Source organism: Leptomonas pyrrhocoris (assembly GCF_001293395.1).
Source record: "Leptomonas pyrrhocoris isolate H10 chromosome Unknown, whole genome shotgun sequence".
In the NCBI taxonomy this organism is placed as follows: Eukaryota; Euglenozoa; class Kinetoplastea; order Trypanosomatida; family Trypanosomatidae; genus Leptomonas; species Leptomonas pyrrhocoris.
Window position 1 is genome coordinate 185539 of NW_015438387.1, and position 19050 is coordinate 204588.

General features: G+C 56.5%; 6 protein-coding genes across 9 annotated transcripts; all 6 read right to left on the minus strand.

Moving 5' to 3' along the window:
* Positions 1-542: 542 nt before the first annotated feature.
* Positions 543-1120, minus strand: ABB37_09416 (unspecified product; the record flags this gene model as incomplete). 2 transcript variants are annotated; one of them, XM_015808872.1, is made up of 1 exon in its annotated part: positions 543-1120. In XM_015808872.1, exon 1 carries the CDS (start codon positions 936-938, stop codon positions 543-545), a length of 396 nt encoding a protein of 131 aa, XP_015652585.1. In that variant the 5' UTR covers positions 939-1120. The 2 variants fall into 2 exon arrangements, with proteins under 2 accessions (XP_015652585.1, XP_015652584.1); XM_015808871.1 differs by having other exon boundaries at positions 543-1099.
* Positions 1121-1762: 642 nt separating this feature from the next.
* ABB37_09417 (hypothetical protein) lies at positions 1763-3266 on the minus strand (the record flags this gene model as incomplete). The annotated part of the gene is made up of 1 exon (XM_015808873.1): positions 1763-3266. The coding sequence occupies exon 1, from the start codon at positions 2942-2944 to the stop codon at positions 1763-1765; it is 1182 nt and encodes a 393-aa protein (XP_015652586.1). The 5' UTR covers positions 2945-3266.
* Positions 3267-3648: 382 nt separating this feature from the next.
* On the minus strand, positions 3649-8490 carry ABB37_09418 (hypothetical protein; the record flags this gene model as incomplete). Its single annotated transcript, XM_015808874.1, has 1 exon — positions 3649-8490. The coding sequence occupies exon 1, from the start codon at positions 8239-8241 to the stop codon at positions 3649-3651; it is 4593 nt and encodes a 1530-aa protein (XP_015652587.1). The 5' UTR covers positions 8242-8490.
* A 2051-nt stretch (positions 8491-10541) lies between these two features.
* On the minus strand, positions 10542-10998 carry ABB37_09419 (hypothetical protein; the record flags this gene model as incomplete). 2 transcript variants are annotated; one of them, XM_015808876.1, is made up of 1 exon in its annotated part: positions 10542-10998. In XM_015808876.1, exon 1 carries the CDS (start codon positions 10866-10868, stop codon positions 10542-10544), a length of 327 nt encoding a protein of 108 aa, XP_015652589.1. In that variant the 5' UTR covers positions 10869-10998. The 2 variants fall into 2 exon arrangements, with proteins under 2 accessions (XP_015652589.1, XP_015652588.1); XM_015808875.1 differs by having other exon boundaries at positions 10542-10982.
* A 339-nt stretch (positions 10999-11337) lies between these two features.
* ABB37_09420 (hypothetical protein) lies at positions 11338-13293 on the minus strand. 2 transcript variants are annotated; one of them, XM_015808878.1, is made up of 1 exon: positions 11338-13293. In XM_015808878.1, the coding sequence occupies exon 1, from the start codon at positions 13161-13163 to the stop codon at positions 12846-12848; it is 318 nt and encodes a 105-aa protein (XP_015652591.1). In that variant the 5' UTR covers positions 13164-13293; the 3' UTR covers positions 11338-12845. The 2 variants fall into 2 exon arrangements, with proteins under 2 accessions (XP_015652591.1, XP_015652590.1); XM_015808877.1 differs by having other exon boundaries at positions 11338-13277.
* A 739-nt stretch (positions 13294-14032) lies between these two features.
* ABB37_09421 (hypothetical protein) lies at positions 14033-18244 on the minus strand (the record flags this gene model as incomplete). The annotated part of the gene is made up of 1 exon (XM_015808879.1): positions 14033-18244. The coding sequence occupies exon 1, from the start codon at positions 17987-17989 to the stop codon at positions 14033-14035; it is 3957 nt and encodes a 1318-aa protein (XP_015652592.1). The 5' UTR covers positions 17990-18244.
* Positions 18245-19050: the final 806 nt, after the last annotated feature.

The window sequence follows — 19050 nt, forward strand, 5'->3', positions numbered from 1 at the left end:
GGCGAGACCGGCGGAGGACAAGGAGCAAAGAAAGAATGGAAGAGAAAAAAAGAGGGAGGAATTACGTTGCATCCACGAGAAACATAAAAGAAAAAAGATGTGCACAGAGACGTCATCGACACCAACACAGAGGATTAACACGCAGCACACGCCTCTTGAAAAAAGAGGAAAAAGAAACCGAAGAGAAGACGGTCGAGAATGCGTCAACAACCGACATGGTGTATCGTGATGCGCGTGGCCTCCTTTTAAAGGGGATACTTCATCTTCGCCGCTTGTTTAAACTTCACTCGCTACGTTTAGGTGAGACGATATTTATTCAAATAGAAAGACATGCTGTTTGAGGGTGTAGGGCACGCACGCACGCACACGTACACTTTATCGCCGTTTCCGAAAAAGGAGAAATGTCACTGTAAGTCACCGCCGTGACACCTCCATGCTTCACAACCTCGCGATTCAAGAGAAAAACGAAAAAGCAAAGCAGAAAAAGATTTAGTGCGTGAGACGATGACGACGACACATCATATGAACTCCTCACCTTCCGTTTAATCGAGTACTTTTGCTTCCTTCTCATTTGGTCGACTCGCAGCAGCAGTAGAAGATTTCGGAGCCGAGCCACCTTTCTGCGTAACGCCACTACCTGCAGATGCTGGAGGCGTTGTTGCTGGCCCTCCCGTAACAGCTGCAGCATTTGCATCGGGTCCCTCCACAACGGTGATGACGCGCATCATGGCGTAACGCACACCACGCGCAGCCCAGTAGCACACCGTCATGACGAGTCCCAGCTCACCTACGCGCTGGAAAAAGGGAGGCTGCCCCCAAAAGAAAAGCAGCACTCCATATGCCGCAATGACCCCCATGATGACGGAGGAGAAGCGCGCGAGCACGAATTGCGGGGCATAGCCCAACATGGTGGAGGTGATCTGCTTTGGATCGAACATTGTTATCCCGGTTGCTCTAAACGGGAGTGCTTTTGTCGCTGTTGCTGCTATTGTAATGCGCCTGTGCGTTCACTTCAGTTCTGCAATGTCAGCCAATTCGTTTCGGTGGTCCCTGCGCTCCCTCACTCTTGCAGCCGCGTTGATCTCACAACGGCAACTCCTTTTTGGCGTCGATGAATCACTGGGAGGGAGGGATTTTTATGTTGTGTGTGTGTGTGTGTGTGTGCCGTAGGTCGACAAAGGTGTGCAATAACAAGGAGAGACCCAACAAGAATCGCAATGAGAGGACGGCCCCTGAAGGCCACGCAGCCACGCAAGGAAACAAAAGGCCAGGGGGCACCCACAGGCCAGTTCCGGCAACGCTGAAGCACGGCTTTGCTCGGAAGCTTTGAAGAAGAACAAAGGAAGGCCTCCTTCAACGTGATTGAGCACATCAGTGCCTGCATTACTGATGAGGCGCAAACGGGAGCACAGCGCCGCTTGCTGAGCAGCACGTCCGTGTCACGCTGCATTGCATTGAAGTCCATGCATGCTCTTCTTTGTTTAGCTGTTGCTGTAGCTGCTCTTGAAGCAGCCTTGCAAACAAACAAACAAAAGCGACACGCCAAACGCAGGGGCTGAAGAAGCACAAAAAGCAGCCGTACGTGTGTGTGTGTGCATGCCAAGTCGAACGCGCAAGTATCGGCACCAGTGCAACGAAGCCGTGCCGCAGTGAAGCCTCAGTTTCTACGTCAAGCCAGAGCGGCAAGCAGCAACACTCTCTCCCTCACGTCTTCCCTTTTTCTTTTCTTCCCTGTCGACCGCGGGGGAGTCTGCGTGCCCCGTCACGCATCGGCGCTCACGTTTCGCGCGTGGAAGAGAAGCTGCGCGACCAACCAGTCCATCGCCCCTGCCACCCCCGTCCCGTCCATCGCGCTGATCTCGACGATGCGCAAGACAATCTCGCCGAACCCGCTTTCGCCCATACGCCGCTGAGGTAACCCCACGCGTGTGGAGTGACGCGACAAGGCCGCAGTTGATTCAGCAGTGGCGGTTGTCGCTCCGTTCATTGCAGGAGACGGATTGCCCGTATCGCTGTGCGCATCGCTCGACGTTGGGGCCTCATCGCTAATGTGTTCTCGCACGTAGAATGCTCGGTCGGCCGCCAAGTCCGCCAGGCACATCGCCTCCTGCAGTCTCTCCAGTGGCATGTGCGGTGTTTCATCTGTTTTGTTGCTCAGAAGTAAGACAGGGACGCCCTCCAGCAGTGGATGCTGCAGCAGCTTCGCCAAGAGCTGACGATCGGGCCGGTAAAGGTCTTCCAGCTCCTTTTTGGTGAAGTGGTCCCGTGGTGGCCCGGAAGGCTGCAACACCGCTGCGGGGGAGGAAGAAGATGTCGGGGCAGCAGGAGATCGAAAAGGCAGCGTGCTGTCCACCACGTACACGAGCGCCTGTGTCTGCGCGTAGTACTTCTCCCACAGATCCCGCAGTGCGGTTTGGCCGCCCAAATCACGTAGCACAACACGCGTGACGGCGTCGCTGGGAGCATTAGCCAGCAGCGCCTGCTGCCGCGCGCGCTGTTCGGCGAAGATATCTGCCGGCAGTGGCGGTAAGGAGTCCACATTTTTGGTGCGCAGTTCCGACCTTTTCACGCGTCTCACCACCGTCACGGGAGGGCTAAAGCGATGCTGCACCACGGCGTAGTTAAGCCCCACGGTAGGGCGTATTCGCTTCTGTGCCATGTAGGCGGACGTCGCACGCAGCGGTGTGCCCGGTGGCACCGTGTGTCGCGGCGCCGTCAGCGAAGATGTGGAGGACTCGAGCGTACCGTTGGACGGTGTCTTAGCAGTGCGGTGCTTCTCCTCCAGCAGCTGCTCGGCCTCGCGCTGCTGCGTGGCCGGCGTGTAGAGAAACTTCAGCTGCTCCAGCAAGGTTGACTTGCCGGCACACTCGCGGCCAACAATCAGCACATGGTACTCCGGCGTGCTAAAGAGGCTGTTGTACACCCCCGTAACGAAGTGCAGCATTCCATTCAGCCACACCACGGACAGCCGTTTATGGAGCAAAAAAAAACCCAGAGGGTCACGCGCTAATTATGGAGAATTACCAAAGAGCGGTACGGACACACACAGAGAGTACGTATTACTAAAATACAACGTGCAGACACGACGACGACTCAGCCGTAGATAAACCAAGCCTTTTCTTTACAGATACAGAAAACGCGCTAGGGAGAGGAAATCCTCCAAAGACTGTAGAAGCAGCACCCTGGAACGGCGTCCACGGAGCCGCGTGCGTGCACAAGATCCTCTTCGTACTCAGGGACGGAGGAGCTGCTCTGGAAGAACTTTCTGTGCGTGGGAGCGAAACAAAAAATAAAAGAGAGGGAGAGACCAGCTTCAAGAGCGAAAGAAATGAGAAGGTGCGCACTTCCATTACAGAGAACGGCATCCGTGGTGATGTGAAACGAAAGGAACTGTGCGATCCCGTTGGTCAGTGAGAGAAACGCAATAGTCGCCTTAGGCCCTTCTCCAGTATCTGCTCGTTGGAGGAGGAGCAGTGGGTGATGTAAACAAAGAAAAGAACAATTGAGTGCCGCAAAACGGCTGACGCCTTTCTTTTTTCAGCAATACAAGTTTCATTTTTTCTTCTTATCGTGTGGCACGTACGGGGCACTCTCCTCATTCATTCGTTCTTCGTCCTCTCCTATTCTCGATGCACTTGCCGTGTCCGCTCACGCTTCCTGCTTGGTCGGAGCGCCAGCAAAAGCGGCAGCACCACCGGAGGCTCTATATACAGCCCAGTAATCATACCACCGTCGCGGCAAGGGCCGCAGTTCCTTACGGCGAGCTTCCCTCGACAACGCAGAAGACGCGTCACTGTCGCTTTCTGTGTCCTCCGCGCTGACCTTCTCCATTGGGACAGAGCCACGTGATCGGCCGCGCCCCCGTCCTTTCTCCACTTCCCCACCTTCGCTGCCGTCGTCGCCGTCGCTGCTTCTCTCCGAACCGGGATCGTTGCTGCGGTCCACCGCATCCTCCGCATCCTCTTCCTTTGCCAGCGACTTCACAAGCTGCTCAGCAGCGTCGCCGATCACCTCGATCGCGCCGCTGCTCTCCGCCGCCGCCGCCACGCGGGCCGCCATCCGACGCGTTGCCATGCGACCGCAGCGGGCGAGCAGCCGCGCACGACGGGTCTCCGCGGCGTGACGCTGACGTGCGTGTCGCTCCAGCAGCTCACCCGCCGTCCACACGAGCAGGCACTGTTGCGCGTACGTCAACGCTGCAAACTCTGCGGGTGGCAGTGGCGGAGGGGGCGACACGCGGGCTTCAAGGTCGTCTGCTGCTGGGCCACCGTTGCCACGCCCCGATGCTTCCCCGGCGAGCGGAGAGGGGAAAGGACCACTGAATGTCGTCGGGCTCTCCGCCTCCTCCTCACCTTCCACCTTCACCTCAGTGAGTGGATTCACATCAGTCCCATCAGCATTGCACTCCTGCCCGCCGTTGATTGAGGCGCACTCGGCAAGGTGTGCAACTTCTGCGGTGCTCCCTTTCGGCGGGTGGTGGCTTGAATAAGCAGGGGACGACGGGGATGAAAAGCTGGCAGCACCTGACGCCTCGCGTGCCAGTCGCGCCTTCACCCGACGCTCCAGGGCTGCCTGATCATGCTGTAGTGCACAACCGAGAAGTGCGCTGTTAACGCCGCCCTCCGCTTTCTTCTTCCGACCACGCAGGCGCGCTGCCGGGGCAGCGGCAGTCACCTCTGCCTTTTCATCCGCCCTCGCGCGATCCCCTGGTGGAGTCACAGGACCGTACCATATCACCGGAGCTGTCGTGGCGATGCTGCCCTTCGCACCGTCTGACTGTCCATTTGACGCAAACGATGATAGGAGAAACGTGTACGACGAGTACACCGTCGCAGGGGCATCGGCAGCCGCGATCTCCGAGGGGGTCTGCGAAGTGCGGTCGGAGGAGAAGGAAGGAGCAGCAGAAGCGGCGGGTGGGGTGAGCGGCACACCCATTCGATGTTGAATGCGCGCACGCACCGCCACTTCATGTGCGGTGAGCCCCAGCGGCATCTCGCGCGGCACTGGAAGATTTTTACCGCCGTGATCGGAGGCCGCTGTCGCCGCGACGGGGAAGGAAGGAACGCTGGCGGCCACCGCGAACGTAGTCGGAGAGGACGCTGATGTGCTACTCGATTCCTCGCGTTTCTTCTCTCCGCTTCGGCTTGCACTGGTTGCTGCGGAGGTGCCGGCTTTGTATGCGCTGCTTCCGGTGGTGGCGACGGGCACACCGTCCACGATGGGTCTGGGAACCTTGAAGCTACCACGTGGCCGGCCACGGTGCTCTTCCTTCTTCTCCGGTGGCGGTGGTTGCTGCTTGTCCATCTTCAGTGTAGAGGGGCCGGTGGTGCCCTCTGCTGCGCCTTTCCGCCCCCCGATGGCGTCGGTAGTGCCGTCACCAATCGTGGCCTGCGGGGCTTTTCCGGTGCTGCGCGTTGTCTTCTTAGCTGGGATCTGCTGACCGGTCTTTCCCTGCGGCTTTAGCGGCGCCGGCCTCGCCACGACGTCTTCTCCCACCTCTTCGTCTGCCTGGGCGCCTTCAGCGACTGCTGCGTCCTCGTCGTGCTTCTCTTCACCGTCGTTGTTGCCGCCGCGACTCCGTGTCCGCTTGGAAGCCGCTTTAGCTTTCGCCTTCGCCTTCGATGCGGTTGACGCGCTAACAGCCGCGATCGTCGCCTTCGAAGACCTGCGTTGGCTGCCTGCCAACACGGGCGCCGCCGTCTGACCCTCCGCCGATGCCACCTCTCGGCTCGCAACCTCTGCGCTGACGACGCTGGGGAGCTCCGTTGCTGTCGTGAAGGCACCCGCTGCGCTCGTCTTGGCAGCCGCCCGCGACGCATCTCGGCGACTGGGCGGCTGTCCCACCGCCGCCGCGGAGTCGTGCTGCTCCAGCGCCGCCGCCAACCTCGCCGGGGCAGTGCGTCGGTTTGTGCGTGTCGACGTCCACGTCTCCTCCACGGCCTGTCGGCGGTCCTCGGCACGGCGTCGCCGTCGGCCGCCACCGCCGCCGCTGCTGGACGTCCCTGCAGGCGTCACACTTCCCGCACGGGACGCGGTGGTGGAGCTGGTCACTGACGTGGACTCGCTTACGGCGTCGTCCACGCTGTCGAAATCCGCTAGCCCGTAGCGACGCAAGTCATCACCTCGCAGGGCTGCTGCGAGGGGGTGTGCTGTAGCCGTCCTCTCCGCAGTCGTGTGGCGCCGCCGCATAGGTTTGTCTTCCAAAGTCGCAGATGGCTCATCTGCGGTTGCGTTGTCACGGGACGAAGGCGTAGTTGGCGCTTTGAACCGCGCTCTGGTGACGATCGCGGACACACGCGCGTCGTTGGCCGAAATGCCGGGCCGCTGCAGCTGGATAGAGGTGCCGTCGCCGCTCCCCTCTTCGCCATCGTTGCGATGATCCTTTTCAGCGTCACTTTGGGGGCTCTTGTCCTCCGGCCCTGTGCGTGGCCGCTTCCGTGCTGCGGCTGCAGTCGTAGAAGCGGGTACTTCCAGGAGAGTCCCTGAAGGGGTGCTGGCGGAGATGGCGCCGGGATGACGGCCTCGCCCTCGCGGCCGTGGTGTAGGGGCAGCCGTGGCAAGAGCAGCAATTCCTTTCGACGGTCTCTGCGGCTCTGTCGCCGCCGTCTCTTCCTCGTCTGTCGTGCCACCTCTCCCTGACACGCCGTCCTCTGCCTCCTCGTCAACCTCACTACCCACTGTGGCACGATACGCGGCATCCGTCGACACATCCGCCTGCGCCGTCGCCTCGTTGGCCGTCTTCCTTGCCTCGTCGGCAGAGAGTAAGCCGTAGTACATATTGCGGATGGTGATGAGCAGCGCCTCGCGTCGCATCGGGCCGCGGTTCTCCAGCGCCGCGGTGTCCATGTTCCGCCCCAGCACCCACCACGCAAACGCCAAGTCCTTGTGGTTGTACCGATCCAGCACCACGCCGCGTGTGAGCATCGACTGGAAGTACTGAGTGATGGCGTCGCACACGTCACACCCCCGTTGATCAGGAAAATGATGGCTGCCGTTGTTGCTGCTGTTTTCCTCCGAGTTTTGCTTGGCATCCGTACCGTCTTCACATGCGGAGACGACAGCATTTTCAGTAGTTGGTCGAATGGCTGGGGGTGTCGCATCCGGGGAAGGGCCGGCGCCGATGTCATTCTTCGCCACTTTTCCGGGAAGTGCGACGTCGGACGCTGCAACAAGGCACGTGTCCTTTGCGTCTGCATCGGTGCTGGGCGCAGAGGAGGCGGCACCACCGTCGTCCCCTTTGTCTTCTCTCGTTTCATCACTACCTTGCAGGGCGTCGCTCTCATTGGCAAGCGCGAGGGGTGCTGCTAATGTTGTGGCGACTATCGGCGACAATGGAGGAGGTGGGGCAACACGCAGCGGTGTACTGTTGATCTCAATGTACGCATCCAGGTCCACGTTCAGCGATCGAGAAGCCGCCCACGGGGCGGCGCGAAGGCCTCCATCTTCGCCGTCCCCTGTGGCGTTGTGGTGGGCATTGGTGTGGAGAGCAGGGGATGGTGTTGCGACGGCTGCCACGGCCGTGGACCCGGGTAACTGCAATGCTGTGCGATGCGGTATCTGGCGCTCTGCAATCGGCGAGGTCGACGTGACAGACGGCGTCAGCGGCACGTGAGGCGAGTTAACGAGCCGCCGTGGAGACGTTGACGCGTGAAAAGAAGTTGCCCCGAAGAACACGGCACGAGCCCGGTCAACAGCGCACTGCGTGGAGAACGCCGTGTCCGTCTTCGCCTCAGGAGAATGCGATGTTGGACCCGGTGGGGGTTGTCGTGCAGGTGTTCGATTCAATGGTGTACTCGTGCTGCCTTTGTCGACATCATCATTATCCGACGACGAAAACGTGGTGGAGGTGGTGCTGGTGGTAGAGGCGGAAGAAGTGCTCCGGCCACTGTGCATGTTGTCTGCACCGTCCTCCCTTTCTTCGCCTTCTCCGTCGTGCTGTCGCGGCTGACGTTGGATGGAAGCTTTTCCCTGACGACGCGGGAGCAGCTTCGGCCGCGTCTGTGGCCGTTCCCCGGCGCATGGGCGATAGTCCGGCTCCGCACGGGGCAGCAGCAGCAAATTAAGCGCGCGGTCGGCGTTAATATCCTCAATTGGTGGCATCGGTGCACCGGCTTCGAGGTGGTACGCACGGAGGCGTTGAATCGTGTTAATGGCCACGAAGTCACGCACTCGGTCGTCTTTCCACGGGTCCATGCCGAGCACGCTCACAGCGTCTAGCACGCCTTGACGGCGTGAACGCATAGTTGATGTGAAGACAAGTAACTTCTAAGTTTGGGACCGGTATGTATGTGTATGTGTGTGCGTGTAGCAAGTATGAAAACGGTAAAAATAGTAACGGGTTTTTTTTCTTTGTTTCTCATTTCTGTCTCCTACGCAAGCATCTGATCGCCTTTGTTTTCTCACCACGTACAATCTTTTCTTGTCTTTTTAATGCGAAGTTAGAGAGACTGGATAACGTCTACGCAGCGTCGCCTCCGTCAAGGTTTGCGCTGTGGTTTTCACGAGAACAAAAAAAAAGAAGAAGCAGGCGAAGCAATAAAGAAGAGCTGCGGTCAGGCAGGCACGCACAGACACAAAAAAGAGTCTTTTGCGCGAAGAAGACTCTAGTACGGTCCATCTTTCATCATCACCGTTTTTTCTCCCTTTTCCCTCTGAACATTACAGAAAGCAAAGAGGTGCATCCACGAGACGACTCCTTCGCGCAGCCACCTCCTCCACAAGGAGAGAAAACGGTGTTAGGAGTTGCGCTTGTGCAGCCTCCGCTATAATTTCAGCGTTCCTTTTTGAACTCTTTCATCTTTGCAAGGAGGCCTGAAACTCCGTATTTCTCTCCCTTCATGAGTGCGGAGATGAATGCAATTTGGGAGCCGTCCAGTTGTACCGACGGCAACTGTATTGGTGTTTTGCACACGTGTGTATGCGTGTCTGAGAGCTTCTGTATTTGTCCAGGCATCGTCTCCTTTGCAAAACAATGAAATAAAGGGAAATCAAAACCAAAAAAAAGAAGCATTGAAAGATGCGTTTATATAGTTAAGAAAACACACACACGCAAGAGACTATAAAGCTATTTTAGAGCGACAACTTACAAACCCTTGTTTAAAAAAAAAGAGTACTCCAGCGCTTCAACGCCCAGCATGATCAGCTTGGCGAATGAGCTCAAGAGGTCGTCGGAGCCTGCCAACTCTCCCTCGCCGTTGCGGTCACTGGTGAGACAAGGCACCCCGCACAGCTTCCCCAACAACGGAAAGAAAGACAGGCTCCAGCACAGCAAACATTATATATAATGCTTTTACGGCTCTCACATATCGCGACAAGAAAAAAAGATGGGCTCATGCATCAAAACAGAGGGGAAAAAAGGTCTGTGTTTTGGGTTAGTGCAGCGAAGGCCACACCCGGATGAGGCCGTACTAGTGGGCGTATGTACGTTTCCGCCTGTGCGCGACTCGCTCCCCGAACGCGCAAACCTGCAACATAACGCTCTCACCGATTTCCATTGTGGAATAGTGGACTCGCTGCATTCTTTTGAGTTGCTTACAATAATCCCGGTAGCTTCGTCAACAAGAATAAAACCTTTCTTCTCCTTTCGGTTGCTACTGCCCTTAACTTATCGTGTTCCACTGCGTCGGCGACGACACCTGAAATGCACATCCCTCGCAGCGGTAGAACTCCGAAAAGGAAGCTGCCTTTTCGGAGAGGTGTATGAACGACGACTTAGCAGTGCGCAAAAGCGTTCGTCATCAGGCACGTAAAAATAATAAAAAGAAAAGTAGAAGCTCATGAACATTCTCTACGCGTGCAGATGACGCCAGCAGTTGCGACACCTCGGGCATCATGGTTTACGCCCAACAAGCACGAAAAGGGTTCGGTATGCTCTACAACGCTGAAGTGGATGTGCACAGTAGGTTTTGCGCGAGCAAGATTCGGGTGGCACCACGACAGCAGCATAACAACAAAAATAACGTCCGAACCCTCAACGTTGACTTGTTGACTCTACTAAACCAAAAAAAAAGTGCGGCGAATAAAAAGAAGAGAAAGTTTCCCGTCGAAAGAAGTGCTATGAGAAGGCAAACCGTTTGCTTTTGAGGCTGGAGTCAGCTGCGCCGTCGCAGCAACCTGGACGGTGCGTCTCTTCCACTCGCAGAGGCCACCGCTGCTCCAGTAGGTATTTCTTCGTTGTACCGGAAGAAACAAAGTCGAGAGAAACAAAAGAGGAAAAATAAAATACGTTTTCGAGGTTAAAGAAAGAAAAGCCAGTGGGCAGAGTGTCGCGTTCCCGACGGCGGCACACCGACGGAGGCGGCGTAATAGCACACCGGATCGCCCACTTCAGGGACCTTGATTTTCTCTTTCAGCGCAGTAAATAAAATAAGCTACACCCATTAACGCGGCTGGAAACAAAGAAAAAATGGGGCAGCTGCGCGAGTCGACCATCCCCAGCAAAGAGGAAACAAAAGTTGCAAAGGCAGAGGGCGGCGGTGACGAGCAAGCACGGCATCTTCGATGCCACCGTCACCGCAGCACAACCGTATTTGGTTTGCTCCTTACTCCGCCGGGCGGCTCTTCGACGCGGTCGCCGGCTCGTTGCTGGCCGACGGCACTGCAGCCGCGCCCTCAGAGCGGGCGTCCGCGTCGTTGTCCGCAACCTTCTTTTCTTCCTCCGAGCCGTGCTTGCGGAAGCAGCAGAAGTAGATGATCAGGGCAACCGAAGTGAGCGCAACGATGCCAAGCATCATGATCAGGATGGCCCACCACGTGAACTTGGGCGTGTAGGCGGGCTTCGCAGCGTTGGCGCTGACGGCGGCCAAGGCGGACAACACGACGGTCGTCGCGGCGGCGCGGCGGGTCATGGAGGAGCTGATGGCGGTCATTGTTGAGCTAGGTTTGTTCTTTGGGGGTACGAAGTGTAAACGGCGAACAAATGGGAGAAAGCGACGACGGGGCTTCCGCTTGGAAAGACGAGATCACTGAGAAGGAAAGACGACTGAGAGCGTTTATTACTGGAGAGTGGTGTAGGGTGAGGGCCGAAGACGAAGGGGAGGCAGAGAGGAGAGGTAATGTGAATTCATGCGTTTGTTCTTTCAGCTTCATCGCCAGCCTTCTCAAGGCACTCGACAACACAGATTCGCCTTCACTTCTCACGGCTGCACACGTCGGCTAGACGGGAGAGCGAACTAGATGACGTACAGACACCGGCCGTAAAGTCCCTCGCCCGTGCGCCGCTTTTATACCGAGGCGGATTGCGCACGTACGAAGAAGGGAAAAGGAGAGAGGAAGTCAACCCGCCGTTTCACATATGAGGCGGGGCACCCGAAAAGGTAATAAGATGCACATACACTCTTTCATATATATATATATTTACGTTCCATACATGTCATCTCACACAAGTGTGTGTGTGTGTGTGCGTGCGAAACAAGGGACACTTTCTCAGTAAAACAATCAAACGATGACGACACCACACGTGCACGAAAGATAAAATGGCAAAGACCGTCTATTGTCTCGATGTCACGATTCGTTGTAGAGAAGATGGCGAAGGGTTCTGTCATTTCGTGTTGTCTGAGAAAAAGAAATTCTGTATATATTTTTTCCATTAAGAAGAGGAATAAATTAATGCTGCTTTTGATAAACGATTTACACTCCTCATGTAAATCAAAATAAGTACATGTTTTTTTTTCTTTTTGGTGTCTTTTGAAAAAATATATATTGAACGCCGGACGCTAAAAGAAGGAGAAGGGGTATTGTGTTTGCACTCGTCGACGCCACGCATTTCCAAGCAAGTCTGCAACGGGGGATCACGACAGTACGGTGAGAGAGAAAAAAAAAGACACGCGTCTCTTTGTAGTCAACGAGTTGCAGAAACGGAAAAAAAGGAGAGCGACGAAGCGAGTCAAAACGACGATACCAACGCGATTACGAAAAAACAGAATATGAAGGCGTCCACAACTCCTCGAGCTGCGCCGCTGAGACGCAAGGAACACAGCCGCGGTATTCAGCGGTGCGTGTGGACGCCGTGTACGTGCGTTTCCGAATCCTTTCTTTGGAAGTCCTACTTCTTTTACGAGTTATGTTTGGAAAAATATTATCCGGTGCGTTCAATGCAGCGACTTATGATGTTTTCTTTTTTCCTTTTTTCCTCTCGAAGCTATCGTTTCGTGTCTTGAGCGTAGGCGTTGCGTTCCAGCACAGAGGGCTTTCTTTTACTTTTCTCTGCTTCGCAGGTTTCCCGCTCCCTCACTCTTCGCGCAGAACCACACTAGTGGGAGCAGCGTAAAAGGAGAAGAACGGCCTTTGTTCAACGGCAGTACCAATCCCAGTACAAGCAGAGAGGAGCATGCAAAGAGCCCGGTGCAGAAATGAAGAGCTACCTTTTGCCGTTTGAAACAGCACCGCCGTCATCACCGCACGCGGTGCGGCGCTTCTCCACACACTCGTTAGGGCATTCGAATCGCTCCGATTGGTTTTAAAAAAATGGAAAAATAAAAAAAAATGGAAGAAGAAAAGGAAAATAAAATCGTTTTTTTGGGGTGTGGGTTTTTACATGCGCAGACGCCGGTGGGCAGAGTGCCGGGCACACGTCGGTGCCCCGTCGACGGCGGCACCGCGGCAATAGGAATGCCTGCACACCGCAGTGGCGTCTAATGAACGCACCAAAACCCACTTTTAGCACAGAAGAAAAATTAGAAGAAAAACAAATCAACGCCGTCTAATGCGATGGGTGGGAGACGGCGGGAAAACACCACCCGACAACACAACGAAGCCAAAGACAATTCTACGGACAGCGGCGGCAGCAAAAGGATTGGGCCTTTTATGCCGTCGTCATCGCAGCACAACCGTATTTGGTTTGCTCCTTACTCCGCCGGGCGGCTCTTCGACGCGGTCGCCGGCTCGTTGCTGGCCGACGGCACTGCAGCCGCGCCCTCAGAGCGAGTGTCCGCGTCGTTCTCCACGTCCTTATGCGCCGAGTCCTTGTGGCAGCAGCAGAAGTAGATGATCAGGGCAACCGAAGTGAGCACGACAATGCCGATCATCATGATCAGGATACCCCACCACGTGAAGCGAGGGTTGTAGTCGGACTTCTTAGCGTTGGCGCTGACGGCGGCCAAGGCGGACAACACGACGGTCGTCGCGGCGGCGCGGCGGGTCATGGAGGAGCTGATGGCGGTCATTGTTGAGCTAGGTTTGTTCTTTGGGGGTACGAGGTGTAAACGGCGAACAAATGGAAGAAAGCGACGACGGGGCTTCGGCTTGGAAGGAGGAGATCACTGAGAAGGAAAGACGACTGAGAGCGTTTATTACTGGAGAGTGGTGTAGGGTGAGGGCCGAAGACGAAGGGGAGGCAGAGAGGAGAGAAAGGAAAGTAGTACTCCTGCGAGCGAGAAGAAGAAGCAAGCAAAAGGTGTACTTCTGGTTACCATCGTTGATCGTCTTGGAAAACGGCCTTCCGCTGGGGATCTGCCGTGCGCGTTGCTAAAGTGGTTCCGTCCTCTTTCCGTGCGCAACAGAGCCGAGTCGTCGCTGGGTTAGCCGTGTGTTGGAGTGCGTGTCGACCCCAACGTCGGGTCCACATGTGCGATTCCTTGCTTTACTCCTCTAGCGCCTATCACAAAAAAAGCGCCAGCACCTATTGCACATCAGCACGGGGTTCAGTAGTCCTTTTTTCTTCTTTGCCAAGAGGCATGTGTACCATGATAAAGGAAAGGAAGAGCTCCAATGGCAATGAAGGAAAACACAAGAGAGATTCCGTTTTTGGTTTCTACACGGACGAACGAAGAAACCTCGAATATAAACATATATACAAACATAGCCGAAGTGGTTTACATTGATTCGCGCCGTGCCTAACACTCAGACGTGCGGGTGTGTGTGTGCATGTGTATAGGCAGCGAAGGCGTTGGAAAGGACAGTTCAACAGTAGAAGGAAGGAAAGAAAAAACGAGGAAGAGAGGGCGGGAGATTACGCGTCCCTCGTTCGCCTATCAAGAAGTGCAGAAACAAGCAAGCAAAGAACTCACACTACGTATCAAATCCACTCAAGCAGCTAGCTGGTCTTGTGACTCCGCGTGAAAAGGCCTTTGTGCTTTGATTGCTGTGGCTTCGACGGGCGCGCCTCCAAGGAGCTCATGTCTGCGCTCTCGGCAGCGTCCGGTCTGCTCTGGCCACTGGATCCGGCAGAGAGGTTGGGTGCTGCGCTCGGAGACCCAGGTGATACGGAGGATGGTGCTGAGGGCTGCGTCGGCACGCCCGTGTCCACACGACGCGCCGCCCCCGTTGCGTAGGCCCACAGCTGCATCGCCGCCCCCCGTGACAGCCACGCGGCGCTCTCGGGACGCAGCAGCGTCATCTGAGGCGTGTTGGAGCCGCATCGGCGGCGCTCCAAGCGCTGCATGGCAGCCCGGCTGCGGCACCACTGCTGGAGAAACGGAAACTGGCACTCCTGAATAAGGTACTGCACCTCCTCCTGTGGGTAGAGGGCAAAGACGGCCTCGTGCACCACATCAAAGCGTATCGTAAGACCTGCCGAATCCACCACCACCGCAGCAGCAGCAGCATTGGCGTCGTCACTTAACTCATCACTCGGTGTTTTCTCCGCACGGTGTGCGTCGTCGTCGTCGTCGTTCGACGCCGTGGCGACCAGGGTGACGTTGCGCACTCGTATGGCGGCACACTCCAGGGCAGCGCAGACGTCCGCGACAACGCAATCGCGGACGGCGACGCCGGCGTTCATCAGATGTGCACACCAGTTGGTGCCGTCGAGGTGGCGCTCGCACGCGATCACCACCGGGCGACGCACACCGCATGCCTCCGCCAGCACATCGCCCACCGCGGCAGCGGCGAAGCTGTCGAGCGTGAGGTCGTTGAAGTGGCACGTGACTTGCCGCACCGCGCCCTCCGCGTCCGTGAGAGTTGTAGGGGCTCCCACGTAGTAATCCTTCGACGATGCTTCAACTAGTGCAGGAGGAACAGGAGGAAGAGGAACAGCAGCCACGACAACTGCATTGGAAGCGATGTCGTCAACTTCGACACTACGCTCCTCCACTTCTGACTCGGCCACACCGGCAGTCTTCACCACGACCTCGTTACCGGCCACGCTGTCGACACCAACGCTCATTTGACGCTCCTCTGCGTGATTCACAGACGGCACCAGCTCTTCGAACGCTTCATTCAGCGCCGCCACAGCACCATCCGTGTCACGGCTCTCCTCCAGTTCCTCGAAAGGCTTCGAAGAAATAACGCACTCCGCGCCCATTCTCAACTCTTCAAACGGTTCTGGTGCTACCGGCGCCTCTGCTGGAGCCTCTGTCGTTGCCGGAGCCTCCGTTGTTGCCGGGGGCTCTGCCGCATTGCTGCCGCTGACCTCGAGCTGCCCTTCTGTTCCAATCTCTGGCACCACCAGCTCCTCATATACCTCTTGTAGAGCATCGTCTTCCGTCTTTGTGGCGAAGCCGGATTTCAGCTCTTCAAATGACCCTAAGAATGTTGGGGCCTTGGTGTGGGTTCCCGTGCTGGTCCCCAGTTCCTCGAAGGTTTCCGGCGCACGCAGCCCCTCAAAGTCTTCTCGCAGCTTTGAGACCGCCAGCGTGAGGCTGGCATTCGCCTCCAACTCCTCAAACGGCTCGAGTGGAGGGGGCACCTTTCCGCGGATGGCGGCGTTCACCTCCAGCTCTTCGAACGGCTCCTGCGAACTCTGTTCCTCTCTTTCAGAGAAGGCGCTTTCTCGTACCTCGCTTGACTCTGCCCGCGCCACGAGCTCCTCGGCCGCCTCCTGAAGCACAGCGGCCATCGCGTCGATGTCATCACTCGACTGCAGCTCCTCAAATGGATCGAGCGAAAGGGGTAGCTGTGTGTGTGCCACATCGCTCATTGCTAGCTCCACGAAACCGAGAAGGAGAGAGAGGTCCTGGAAGGTTTCTTGCAGCTCTGCCACCTGCGCTTTCGTCTCTGTGGCGACTGCGTGGAGCTCCTCAAACGGCTCAGGCGCCGGAGGAACTCGTGTGTGCGTCTCCGCCGTAGCCTCCAGTTTCCCAAATGGCTGGACGGGTGGGCGCTCCTCTTGTTGCGGGGTGATGGCGCAGACCTCCGCTTCTCCGGGTGCCTGTGGGTCCACAAGTTCCACAAAAGCTTCCTGTATCGCAGCATCCTCAGGCGTCGTGTCTCTGTCAGACTCGGACTTGTCGGGAGACTCCGCGTCCAACACCACTTCTTTGTCCGCCTCGGTGTTGATCCCCGCGGTATACAGCTTGCGCAGCGAGGTTAACCCTTCGAAAGACTCCTGCAGAGCCGCCACGTTCTCACGCGTGTCGCTTTCGGCTTTTAACTCCTCGAAAGGCTCCAATGGCAGAGCCACCTTCGCGGCGGTAGAGACGCTCACCTCCAGCTTATCGAAGTCCAGCGTGGGTACCAGCTCTTCAAACGCCTCCTCCAGTGCCGCCGCTGCCGCCGCCAACATCGCACGTGTGTCCGTGCCTTCAGGTTGGAGTTCCTCGAGCATCGGTTTGTGAGCAGCGAGGGCTTTACCCATCGTTCTCGCACTCATCTCCAACTCCTCGAACGCCTCCGACTCCTCAGTGGATCTGTTGAGAAGGCTCTCCGTGCAAGGACGCTCCGGCTCGTCTTCGGTGGCTCGGAGAGGCTCTAGCAAAGGATACACATCCCTCAGCACCACCTCTTCCGCCAGCATAGCCGCCAATGTCGCTGCCTGTCGCCCGCAAAGCTCCACGTAATCGCAGTAGCGGCTGTGCAGCCCGGTAAGGGTCCGGAGAGCGCGCAACGCATCGAGCTGCAGCTGTGCCCGCTCGTTCTCTTCGTACTGCAGGAGGCAGTGAAGCTGTCGGACAAAGTATCGCTGAAGGTGACGACGAAAGCGGGTGAGGTCGGCCCTTGTGACTGGCGAGGTGCGGAGACCGCACAGTCCATGCTGCGCCACGAAGTGACGGAAGCCGTCGTGCGTGGCGGTGGCGACGGGGGTCGCAGGGGAAACGAGAGCTGTGTGCGGCGACGCAGCGGGGAAGGTCTTGGCGACACCCGTGTGTGTGCTACGTGTGAGAAAGACATCCGGCACGTCCGCGGCGGCCTTGCGCGGAGAGCAGAGACGCATTTGTTCCGGCGTGGCCTCTCCTGCTTTCTTGGAAGCGGTGTCAGCATCATCGCGGTAGTCTTGAAGAATGTGGGTGAGCTGCGCGTAATGCGCTGCGATGGCACTGGCGTTGCTGCGCGACTTCTCCTTCCGCGCCTTGAGCGGGGTGATAGAGAGGGGGGAGGAGGAATAGGTGCAGCCCTCTGGTGCAGTGCACGGCCGCCTCGTCGATGTGACTTTCGGCGCACAAGGACTGTGGGGATAGAGAGCGGCCAGATGGGGTGTGGTCAAGGCACAGCACCGTATCGGCAAGGAGGCGGCATTGTTGCTGCTGCGCGCCATCAGCTGCGGAGGCGATTGGTCGTTGGAAAGGGAGAAATCGTCGGGGGTTGGAAAGGCCTGCAGCAGGCGGTCTGGCGTCCCTGAGCGCTGCCGTGTCGCACTGCGCGGCACGCTCTCGGGTTTTGCCGTCCTCGCCAACGCAGGAAACACGCTATCAGCAGAACTGCCTGAGCACTGCCGCAGCAAACGCCTCGGTGGCTCCGTCGACTCGCAAAGCAGCCGGTTACTGCGACGCACGCTGTCTTGAAGCTGAGGGAAAATGCGGTCTGCGACCACCTCCGCTTGGCGAGCCGCCACCACCTCGGCATCAGCAACGGTGAACGGGGTGTAGGCGACGCGTGCCGAGTTCTTTTGACGCTGCAGGGCGTCGAGGGGATGACACCAATCTGCGCCTTGTTTTGCCGCAGCCTTCGCAGCAGCCTTCGCCGCTACTTTAGAATCCAGTGCCCATTGAGGCGCGCAGCTGTCTTGCGAAACATCCGACACATGTTCCTTCGAGAGCGAAGCACTCGGTGGCTTCAGCAACGCGCCTCCATTAGCCTCTCTGCCTTCCTCCGGAGGGGATCGTACGTGATGCATGTAACGCGAGACACGATGGAAGAAAGAAAGCTTTTTGTGAAGCGATTTGCGTGCGATGATGACTGCAGTTCAGTCACAACAACAACAAAAGAATGGTAATAAAACAATGCGTCTACACAATGTGCGAGGCAACAGCGTCCACTCGACCTCCAGCAAGCAACGCCGTTTTCGTCTCGGCAAATTCAAGCAGGTTAATGCGCGCAAACACACACGTACCTGCGAAGGAAAAAGGAAAAATCACCGCTAATATTGCGCTGAAAGCACAGCAGAAAGGAGTGTCAAAGAATAGAAAGAGCAAGAGAAGAGGAGGGAAAGTACAGAAAAATAGAAGAGAGAAGTGAGAAGTGAGAAAGATTACGAGGAGTCCCTGTTGAGGAGAGTTTTTGCCGTTCTTTCGATTCTCATGCGACCTGTTGCCATCAGAATGAGTGGCGTCGCACCACCAGAACAAAAAAAAAAAGAAGCAAGTTAAAGCGGTCATCTCACATGGCAAAGTGAAAAATGAAAGGCAGCGATGTTATATACATACATATATACACGGACTGCAACGCATTTTTGGCCATGTACTTGGCATTTATACATATACATAAATCACCACTGTTTTTGTATTATTAAACTTGTTCGAATGCAGCGCTGCCGTCCAAAACGTGCGTGACGTGTGTGAAAAATACAAACCCTTCACGAAGCAGCGGAAGAGACGAAAGTCAAAAAGAAAGAAAGAGATTGGGAGAGCACAGCGCGTGATACTAACGCATTCACATAGAACAGAAAAGAAAGAGCAAGGTGAGAAACAACGCAAGAGAGAAAATACGCCTTTATGTATATATATATATATATTAATATCATTTGCTCTCGCGAGCTTTCCGATGATGTAAAGTGACTATTGACATCGTTTAACGCTCACCTCCTACCTTTCCACTTGTGTCTGGAGGTGGCCCTCTCAAGAAAAGGGAGAAGCAAAAAAAAGAAAGTTTATGTATAGAGAGAGAGAGAGGTTTGTCTGCGCAGAGAGACGTGTGTTTGGCGCATCGTAACAGCACGCGCCACAAACAAGAGGAAGA